At 33.1% G+C, this 11,469-nt stretch overlaps 1 protein-coding gene and 1 long non-coding RNA gene across 2 annotated transcripts; both read left to right on the forward strand.

Annotated features, from left to right (window-relative positions):
* The first annotated feature begins 1,964 nt into the window (after nt 1-1,964).
* On the forward strand, nt 1,965-5,081 carry LOC7468308 (uncharacterized). Its single transcript, XM_002306557.4, has 2 exons — nt 1,965-2,177; nt 3,617-5,081. Exon 2 carries the CDS (start codon nt 3,939-3,941, stop codon nt 4,836-4,838), a length of 900 nt encoding a protein of 299 aa, XP_002306593.3. The 5' UTR covers nt 1,965-2,177; nt 3,617-3,938; the 3' UTR covers nt 4,839-5,081.
* A 2,864-nt stretch (nt 5,082-7,945) lies between these two features.
* LOC7468915 (uncharacterized) lies at nt 7,946-10,429 on the forward strand. The gene is made up of 3 exons (XR_002981668.2): nt 7,946-8,003; nt 9,251-9,323; nt 10,003-10,429. It is a non-coding gene; the product is annotated as an uncharacterized LOC7468915 (long non-coding RNA).
* The last annotated feature ends 1,040 nt before the right edge of the window (nt 10,430-11,469 follow it).

Consider the following 11,469-nt stretch of genomic DNA (forward strand, 5'->3'; position numbering starts at 1 on the left):
AGTGTGTACCGAAGGATATTACAAGGACATATTCAGTTGGAAAAATTCACCACAATCTACCGATAAAAATATTATGTCGGTGTATCCATTTGTATTTGTTAATTTTCTAGTAGTGGATCTACTATAAATACATATAATGTAACCCTATATTGATATAGTGAAAATAAAAGCTCCCTATTTTTATGGATATAAGCATATTTTCGAACCATATTAAATTTTGTGTTTTTTTTTAATTTTTCTTCTATTACAATATTAATCTATAATTGCTTATGATTTATTGAACAATTTGTTAATGTTAATGTGAGTTAGTGGCTTTGCCTGTGTACTTTTTTCTGCCAACTCAAATTGGATATGGCACAATTTTCATTGATCGAACCGATCACTCTATATCAAGGTTGTTAAAATCACGAGTTAACTCATAAAATCTTACGATTTTACGAGTCAACATATATCTAAATTACGAGTAAACTCTATATCAAGCTTGCTAAATCGGACTACAAACACGAAACTAGTAAAATCGGACTTAACTCGTGCAAAATCGGTAAAATTGGTAAACTCGGTTCGATATTACGAGTTTACTAAATTTGTGATATAACCAAGTCAGATCCAAATTTGGCCTTAAAATGTCTGATGACTAGTTTTGTGAGATTGAGCGTATCTTTCAAACCGTATATTAGATAAAGCTTAAATTTTATAGGAAAATATTAGATACATGAAAATATATTGTGGTAAATTTTTAGTCAAATGGAGTTAGGGAAAATAATATTTAAGAGGGTCAAATTTAGTAAACTAATATTGTCAAAAATGTCAAAAAATACCTTCGTGTACTGTTTGGGACATATCTAGAGCTACCGGTGAAATTTTGTTTCAATTAAAGTTGTGATAGAAACTATACATCTGAAACTTTCCAACTATATATCGTAGGCCCAATAATTCATCCAAACAAGAGAGAATGACATGTTTGAAATTAAGACTCAAATCTGCTAAGAATATACAAAAATTGAAGATTCAGACTACATTGAGGAATTTTAACAAGAAGATTTTTTTATTATTCTATTTTATTTATTTATTTATTTTTAAATATTTATTTTTAATTTAAATTCTATCTAGCTAGTGCATTAGACATTGTTTAGAGGTTTATTTCATTATTGAATTTATATTAGTTAATTACTAATTTAAACTCATTAGCTTGCAACTCAAAAGGGGTCTATCAAGACTTATTATGATGGGAACAACCAGGTTGTCACTAGGTTTATGTGTGTTCCCTACCTTTTAGTGATTCTCTTGTATTGAGAAATTTTATTTTGAGACTTTTTATTTCTTCATATCATTAATTTATTAATTCATATTATCTATCTCTCTCATTTTATTTAAATCACTCATTGATTATAATATTATTGACTCATTTTATAATATTTTAATGTAATTTAATTTCTTAACTAGAATTATCAATATATAATTAGTTATAAAAAATTAGTTATGATTTTACTATCTAAGTTTATATTGACAATTTGCTATATATCATCTTTATCAATTCTGAACTCAAAAATTAAAACTTTCATGGGATAGAAAACAAAAAACAAAGGCAAAAAAAATTATAATTGGAATACAGATCATTAGTTCCTAATCCAACAAAAAAGTGGTAACCGCAATTTTATTTTATTTTATTTTTAATTGTCGTACGAGTTAAGGAACTCCTTACATGTTAAAAAAATCTGGAATATTTGAAGTCCTAAAATAAACAATTAACAGGTAAGCAAGCGAGGGATTGACCAAAATTGGTTGACACCCTAATATCCCTTAAAGCCCGCATTAAGATATGCGACTATTTTCCAGAATCACGCTGATATTATATGGATAAATTGTTTTTCAAGTTTTTTTCTTTAAAAATTTATTATTTTATGCATCAAGCAAATAAAAGAAAAAATATACGACTTAAAAAAAAGATATAAATTGATAAGAGGAGAATAAAATCTTGGATTAAAGCGGTGTGCCTATACATTGCCTCTCTGTCTTGGTGCCTCTCGTATTGTGAGTTGCCCTTCTGGGGGCATCAAGGAATCGTATCGTCCTCTATTCTGTGTAGTGTCCCTTCGTTGTAACATCTTCGGAGGTGATGCTCCACAAGAACACAACGATTCATCATCTCCTCTCCTCTTTTATCCTTAATTTCATTGGTAAGTTCTTTTTTATCCAATTTTATGATATCCCTTTTCATCTTTTGTGTATCACATGTTATGTTATTAGATACATGAATACATTCTTGTGATGATCATATGTATAAAATAAATGCTCGATTGTTTTTGTTTGATCTTGTGATATATGATCAGCCTTTGGTTATTAATGCTGGGTGCCCTTTTCTGTTCATTTTTTAATCTTGTTTATCATTGCGGGTGTCGTTCGGATTATTTGTATCATCTTTTTGCTTGATTTGTTTCATCGTCTTCTTAATCATGTTCGTTTTATTTGTGGGTTTTACAAGTTGTGTTGCATCGGTGTGAATTAGCTAGGAGCACGTACTTTTTTATGGTATTGGTGATTTCCCCCGTTTATACTATTTTATCTTTAGTTTCTGCTTTTGTTTTTATAGTATATTTAAGAAGATTAAACCCTAGAAAGCTTATAATTTCTTTAAGAATAATGCAACACATCGTGAATAATTTAGTTAATAAACTCTACGCAGCACACAAGAATTTTGATGTTTAACAGCAGTGCATTCGCTGTTAAATTCTCTGACCCCGATTGATTATTAGTTTTTTTTTTAATTTGTTAAAAATACTCGAAGATAATATATTTTCCTAGAATATGCAGAAAATTGATCTGTTTAATCTCCCAGAAAAAGAAAAGCTAGCTAGCAAATAGTCGAAGAAATGTCCAGGCTTTGTTTTCTGGTTTTTAGTCATCCAACTTTGCATGCCAGATCTTTTTCTCTTCATTCTTCACTGTCAAGCTTTATGGACCTTTTTAGACTTCCCTTTCTTTTGTTTTTATCAAATATATATTCTCATACTGAAAACAAATTGGGATTCAGTTGTTTTTAGTCTTGGATAATCCATTTTATACCCAGTGGACCGCATTGACGGTTCATGATGAGGCTCTGTCTTGTGGAGCCTGTGGATATAAAGAGACCATGTACATCTTAATACCTTGACCCAAAATGCCAGCCTACGCACATGGAGGCTTGGCTACCGGTTGTTTACACGGTGGTGTTTTTTTTAAGGAAAGCATGTTTGATTGAGTCTGGCAATTTCAGCTTTCCTCCATTATAATGTAAAAAGAAAGCCTATCCCCGATGTACAGTCTAAGCATGGGAACAAAAAACACAAATCTAGCTCTGGTAAATTTTCTTGTGTACTTAAGCTTTAGAAACTTTCATTCGACCATATATAAATTGCATAGTTTCTTCTAGAAATTGATCATTTTATTGCATCTGTATCTTTAAATAATCTTATTAAAGAGATTCCATTTCTACATGGTATGTTTTATCCTTACTAACCGTATGTTAAACCTCTTTAATTAGTGATAAATATTACGCATGCAGTTTCCTGCTTCACAAAATCTTGTCGTAAAGGAGAACATGATTTTGATTGTGTATGGATGTTTTCTCTTCTTGCAGGCAAGTTAGTAATGGTACCAGATTATGAATATCTCAAATCCACATATGGAACCAAATCTTGACGTCACATATATATATCAATTAGCTGTCTTTTTGCTGTTATCTTTCTCTCTTCTCCATACTTTTCTTATCGATATCATATCACACTGTTTTCTCTTTCTATCTCCCAGCCACCATCCCACCCTTCTCTATTTTGAAAAGCTGCTGGTATTTAATGACCAGCCACACTGCCAACAGCACTGTTCTCTCCATGCAGTTCTAGATTCCCAATCCATACCTAATCCCAAACTCATTCGTTTATTTTTTAGTTTTCCCCTTTAAAATGAAGAGCCAAAACCAAGAAACATCAACGCAAACCCATAATTCACTACAACAGTCTCTTTTGGCTCTAAGACTTGAAACCCCAGAGGAGGAAAAGTTTATTAATAGTTGTGATAGCTTAAGTTCAAGCAATAGCATGGCTTACAACGTTTCATCACCATCATCTTCAACTCTCAATGGTGAGTATATCGGTATGGAGAGTTGTCTTGATCTCAAGAACAATGAAGATATTTTCGCATCACCACCAAAGAAAGAAGAGACTAATTATGGGAGTTGTAATCGCGAAAAGAGAGATCAACGGTGGGCTAAGAAAAAGGAGTTTCCACCACCAATACCATTGTTGGCTCGTACGGAAAATTTGCCTTCCCATATGCCTTGGGTTTTAAAGAGGTACTATACAAGTGATGGAAGGTTGATACTTAGAAAAGAGAAGGTCAGGCATCATGAGTACTTTCGGGCTCACAGATGCAATGGACGCCTCACCTTGCATCTTGTTCCTTTAGATGATGAAGTTTCGGCCCTTCCTTTTGTTTTTAATCATGAGAGACGCTATGGCATTGAGAATGATCTTGAGTGCAATGATATTGAAGAAGATGAGCAAGTACTCGAGCAAGAACACGAAGAAGAGCTGGAGGAAAATGAAAGCCTGGTGGAAGAAAGTACAGATGTGGAAGTAAATGGCAATGATGGTGAAAATGATTATTGTGTTAAGAATGTTGATAGTGATGACACACTAGAGGAGGAGGAGGAGGAGGAGGAAGTTGTGCATGATGATAAAAGAGTTCCTTCTGTGGAGAGTTCCGGTAGTGCAGGCAAATGCTTGAACTACAGCAGTGTGAGAACAAGCTCCACTTGTATATTCGGGGTGCCTGTACCAGCAGTAAGGCCAGTTCATAGTTAGACAAAAAAAAAAAGAATGGAACCATTTTGAGTTTTGATGTGTCTTTTTTTATTGATAGATTAAGTTGTTACCTCTCATGCTCTTATACGGAGAATGAGATGGATGATGTATTCTTATTCTTATCAATTTTCAGGTTCATAAGAGAAGAGGTTTTTCATTTTGAAGTTGAGTTTTGTATTCCAGGATACTGTGTTTCATGATTCATTAATTATATGTCGCCTTATGTGGTGTACTAGTTTCTTACCCGGTACGTGGGGCAAAACCTCGTAATTAAGAAATAGATTGAATTTTATTGCCAAAGTGGCTATTCTTACAACAGAGCAAGTTGATAGTTTTGAAGATTTTATATGTAGCTTTTGAGAATCTTCTATAATCGGCGTTAATAGACGTTGATAATCTTGAAAGATCTGCCTTGGTGAAATACTAAAATTCTTGCGCCAATTTCTTTCAAGTGAGTGAGACGGGTTCAAAACTAGGTGAAACCTCCCCCACTTCAACTTAATCCTAAGGAAGATAGACGATTAATGTTCCTAACTTCTGTAAATTAATGAGATTAAAATAAATTGCTGTCAGGATTTTTAATCGTTTCATTTGCTAATCGGGAAGACCTTGATAACAAATGAAACAATAATACAGAAATGGCAATACAAGTACGAAGTCTTGTGGGGGTGTGTGCTGGGTTCCATAATGGAGTGTAGAAATGATCACGCCCCTCAAAAAATGCAGAGAGGAATCGATTGAGTTGTGGTGGTGGTGCTACAGTGATGAAATGCAGTCTGGCAGTGGCTGCATCAAGTACAAGGGACCGATTTCCGAGGTACACAATACTACTATTCATTTGTTTTTTATGTAAGACAGGTTGGAATTTGATTTTCTTTTTCTTAAGAGGAAAGGAGATAGATACTAGTACTAATTGAGTCAAATCTTTCAAAAACAGAAGAAACCCTAATGCCAGTTTAGTTTAGTCTGAATCCTCATTGGCTGCTGCTGTTGTTGATGATGGGATGATAGGGAAGGAATTCGATTTTGAAACCATCATGTAGTACAGCTATCAATCTCCTGTCATTCTTACCAGTCCTCATGATTGGCTTCCTTTGACGCTTGCACAGTCTCTCACCCATTCTTATGTTTTTTTGGGACTCGTATCTAACACTAATTCTGGCGCAGACCGCATCCACCACTATTGCCCAGCCGGGTCAACCCGTTTTCATTCCCTCCCACCATCATTTTTTAGAGTTGCCCATTATTATTGTATATTATTAAGATCTTTGGCCAGGTGGGTTACTGGTTTTAGGCCTTCTGCATGCTTGTTTTAAAAGTTTGCTCTCGGTCAAATTGATCTGTGTTCAATAGTTCGGGCAAATTGAGATACGCTAATATATATACTAGCTCTATGGTGCCTGCGCTCCGCCGCAGGCATTCTCTTTCTTTGTTGAGCGTGTTCGCAGCGGTGTTAATGAAAGAAAGAGCAACAGTAGATCGCAAAATCTTTCTATGAAGTTTACAATCAAAAACCAAGGTTGTGATATTTCATGCTAAAGAAAACCTTTGAAGTCTCTTTGGTATAAACATAACCAAAAAATTAATAGAGAAACCACTGCAATGCTATTAGTTACGCAACAAAAAGTCCATGAACTACTAAAAAGAAGAGATCCAAGGGAAAGGAATTGCGATTGGGTGTTTGAGAAGTTGATGATGAGGTGGCAGCAGTGCAAGCCTGGAATTGCATTTCATGTTGCTCTTCCGAAGCTGGCAAGCCCGGTAGTTACTGCCCCCGCATGGAAAAGAATGCGTCAGAACCTGTCAAGAGAGGGAAAGGAATTCAATGTAAATTAAGGTGTTGGTTTGAGGCTAACACTTGGGAGTGAAAGCATGTTAAGGTACCGCGCGTGCATGTGGATTAAAAGAGAAGGAAAAACAGTGGCTGTAACTGAAGGTTAATGGAAAAACAACTTAAAAATGACCAAGAAGATAGCTGCATGGCAATAGAGGAAGCTGCTGGTCTCATAGCACAGGTCTCAAGCTAGACAGAAAAATGGAGGTCGTGCTTTCAGTGCAAGAAAGGAAGCAGCATGAACTCTCACAGCGTAACAAAAATAGGTGCCAACAAATGATGCAGAAATCGAACTTGAGTTGTGAATTCATGGATAAAATTCATGAAATTAATAGATAAGAGGACAACGTGCACCACAACATCCAATAGCTAAATGAAAACAAACAATGGCAGCTTAAAAAAAGCATCGAAAATGGATAGAAATCAAGCTATAAGAAACACAGAGGGTGCGATAGCATGCAAAAACTTTTTATCAATGGCTAATTTAATGGCTAAAAATTGCATCATGATAAGCAAAAAAGGAGTATACACTACTAAAAACAGGGGCTATTAGCATCTGAATTTAGCAACGGATAATTCCGTTGCTAAATTGAGCAACAGATTTGCAATGGATTATACATATATTATTTTCTTAATATTAGCAACAGGCTTTAGCAACGGATAATCCATTGCAAACTTTACGTTGAATTTAGCAACGGATTTTCCATTGCTAATTGAAAAAATAAATATTTAAATCTTAATATAAAACCAAAATTATGTAGATCGTTGATTACACTTATTATGATAAAATCTGAACCGTTTATTTTCGTTCACCAGTACTTTCCACCAGTACTCTCCCCTCACACCGAAATACAGAGACCAACAAAACCAATTACAGCTGAAAATTAATTAACTTCCACTCTTCTAGTATATCCTTCGTCCCTAATAACATCGATCCATAACTGTTGAAAAATCACCCTCTCTTCATTGATTTGATTTTCCTTTATACCAAACTGTTCATCATCTTCGCATTCGTCTTCAGCATCCCTAATTCTTCTCCTTCATCTTAACAGTTTCAATATTTCTCTGTAAACCATCAAAAACACAGACCCATGGCAACATCGCACCAGACCCATCATAATCACCATCGAATATCCTGATTTACCCCTTCTCCTTGTAAACGGGTTGGGTTTTGCACTCTTTTCTTCAATAGCTCAGGTAATTAATTTAGGGTTTTTGTTTTCTTTGTTGCAATTTAAGTTACACTAAATAGTTCTAACCTAACTTTTCCAATCTCAGGTGTTATTCTGTCGTGTAGATCCATCTCCCTCACCTGTAACTGAAGAACACAGGTAACAATTTTTTTTTCGATACTTTGAATAATGGTTTTAGTCTATTAATTCGATAATATAAGGTTTATGAAATGTTTTTACCATGATTTATAACCTAATTATGCATGTTTAATTGAAAATTTATCAAAACCCCCCAAATTAATTTTTAGGGTTACGGTTCATAAATTGAATGATTTTATGCAACTGGACCAATGCTGGCAATTCATGTGTCTGGAAGAGAGTGATTTATGGAAATTATGCATGTTTAATTGAAAATTTATCAAAACCCCCAATTTAATTTTTAACAAGTAGTCTTATTGATGCTGGGTGTTCTTTGATGTCTGCAAGTCTTTTTGTCCTCCTGTGCGCCGACACCTAGGTGTTTTGCATGTATTCATATGCTTATATATATATAAGGAAACTTGCTTGTTGATGTTGTGTTTCGTTAATAAGATTGCTGTTTTATTTTTGTATCTTCATTCATTCTTTTTTTTCTTGCTGTTTTACTTGTTATATATATAAGTAGCAGAATTGTGTAGTGAAAGAGGTTAGAATTCATGGTTGCCTCCTCCTTGCATGGTGATTAGTTAATTTCCCACATTAGCTATATATGTTGTCTGTTTTCACTTGATTGTCCTGTCTTGAGGTCAGCATGCATGATTTGGAAACGTTATTGATCACCAAATGGTTTAGGTGGCGGCTTTTAATTCAGTTCAGCTAAAAATGTTAGATGGTATCTAATTTTTCTTTTTAATCCTTCCTTCCCCCTAATTAATGTTCATTATTCTCACCTTGCCTAGCTAGACCAGCAACCCACCCGTAAGGATGCAGGATCCCAAACCCTAAATATTTTTTTTTAATCTAAAATGCTCTTAATTATATTTTAATATGATAGTTACATTGAGAATTTAAAAAAGTTAGAGAAATAATGTAAGAAATGGGACATGATTTTTTAGTACATGAAATATAGTAATTTCACTATTTAATTTCATTTATTTTTTTTAATATTCTTTCTCTGTTTTTAAAAATTCCCTTAATTTAACTATTTTTTATTTTATTTTTTTCAACTCAAAGACATTCTAGATATAATAGGGAGTTTGGAACTGGCTATATAATTCATCTACATGTATGCTTCAGCTATTGAATTTTGGATAAAAACCTGTAATATTTACTCTTTTTGTTACAGTACCTAATGCTTGCTTTGTTATTTGGCTTTTTTTTTTTTTATTCTGGGTCCTGACATGACTTTGTTCAATATGATGGCTTAGGTTTTTAAGCGTGGCATCAAGTTATCTTCCTCAATAATTAATCAGCCTTTGGGTTCTTCTTGGCACGAAAGCGGTGTGTTGCGTTCTTACTATTATTTAATATGGTCTCCTTAATGCTTTGTCCTTTTGAGGTCTTGTGCTCTTATACTACATGTCATTTACATGGAATATCATTTAATGCATCCATCTTCCTTTGTTCATGCAATTTTTCTACATGTCATTTACTGTTTTTATACAAACTGTTACCATTTTCTGCATCTGCTACCATTGTTAATTAGAGTTAATTATAATTTATTCTATGCATTTTTATGATTTTATAAGTTAGTCATTATGTTTTTGAAAACCATAAGTTAGTTCCTTGTTATAAATTAAATGTTAGTTATTTTAAAATTTCAAAATGAATCATGTTCAAGATTGAAATTTTTCAGGTTATACTTAGAAGAAAAAAATTGTTATGAGAAGACAAGTGCCAAAAAATATTAAAAATTAATAGTTTAACTTGGATATGCTTTCTGTTTTTCATAGTTTAACTTGGATTTGTTTTAAAGACTAGCAAGTGTTATAACTGGATGGGTTTAAGATGTTATACACAATTCCTTTATCTAAGATGTACACTAGTAGATTTATCAACGAATGTCTACTGGAATTTTGTTTCTTGAAGCTTATTTTAGAGTTATTTGTTATGACATTTCATTTCTGCAACTGACCTCATGTGTCAGTTATTAACTAAGAGGTGGACTTGTGTATTGTAGCTTCTTGGCAGGAGTAGTGGATTTCAAGTAGCATCCACTCATCGGCCATGTACAAAAGGACTTTGGTTGTGGAGTGCACCGTTAAAGAGAACTGCCCTTGATGGAACTCAGTACAATCTCTTACTGTTAGACAGTGAAGGAATAGATGCTTATGATCAAACAGTAAGTGCATTTACCTTATCAAGATGAACTGATGATTGTTGTGTTGGTTTTATGTTTTAGCAGTTCAAGAATTTATGAAATGGCTAGTAATCAATTTTATTAATTGAAGAATTTTTTTTCTGTGATTCCTTCTTATTTATAATTTACACCATATCCTTTTTATATTCCCACACAGCTGCTCTTTTGGATTATGCAGTAATTGTTGTTTTGGTTAGCTAGGTTTATTTACAGCTAAGTTGTTTGTGCTATGCTTTTTGTACCTTATTGTTTTGCTCTTTGAACTAAAAGCATCTCATTGGAATTTCCTTTTATGCAAAGGCTTGGTTTTGTAGAAAAATTATGTCCTAACCATAAAAATTCCTATTAAGTTATAGGTTTTAAGAGATAATAATTAGAGTAAATTATAATTTAATTTTTTAAAACTATAAGTTAGTTCCTTGTTATTAAATTAAATGAAATTTTCGCATACAAGATCTTAAATGAAAAAATATTTGTTATGAGAAGACAAGTGCCAAAAAAATATTAAAAATTCATACTTTAACTTGGATATGCTTTCTGTTTTTCATAGTTTAACTTGGATTTGTTTTAAAGACTAGCAATTGTTATAACTTAATGGGTTTAACATACTGTTTATGTTTTTTATTTTTCCAGCAATATGAATGGCTTATTGGATCACAATATAATCCAATAGAGTTGGCTAAATCTGATTGGGTTGCAATAAGAAAACCTCCACCTTGGGCCATTGATTCTTAGGGCTTAGGTAAGTCTATTTTGCTCCATTTTTACATGGTTGCATAATTATATCATGCATAATTTTTCTGTTGGGCATGCCTATTGTAATTTTTTCAATTAATTGGAACTCTGCCTTTCATTGGGACAATATTGACAGTTTGTATAAGAAAACTAATTGAATGATTTTCTTTCATTAAATCTGATATTGAGTTTCTTTTGGATGGAAATTATGAGACCAAAATGAAACCTAGAGGTGGCTGAATAATATATCAATTAATTGCAAATTTAAATGTCGTGCTACCTGTCAAGTCTTGAAACATACTGTGACGTTGAGATTGAGAAGACAGCATTTCTCTTACGGTTTGCTCATGTCAATTAATTAACAATAATATTATGCTCCATACGTATTAAGAGAAGAAAGAAGGCAACAAATCTACTAGTACATGAAATTAACTAAATTGGATTGTGCCTAAAGAATTTATAAAACAAAGGTATTTATATTTTCATCCACCAGTATTATAATTATTATTTCACTACGACATAAAAGATAAATACAATGTATATGATTAAGAG

This window comes from Populus trichocarpa, chromosome 5 (genome assembly GCF_000002775.5).
Source record: "Populus trichocarpa isolate Nisqually-1 chromosome 5, P.trichocarpa_v4.1, whole genome shotgun sequence".
NCBI classification, from domain to species: domain Eukaryota; kingdom Viridiplantae; phylum Streptophyta; class Magnoliopsida; order Malpighiales; family Salicaceae; genus Populus; species Populus trichocarpa.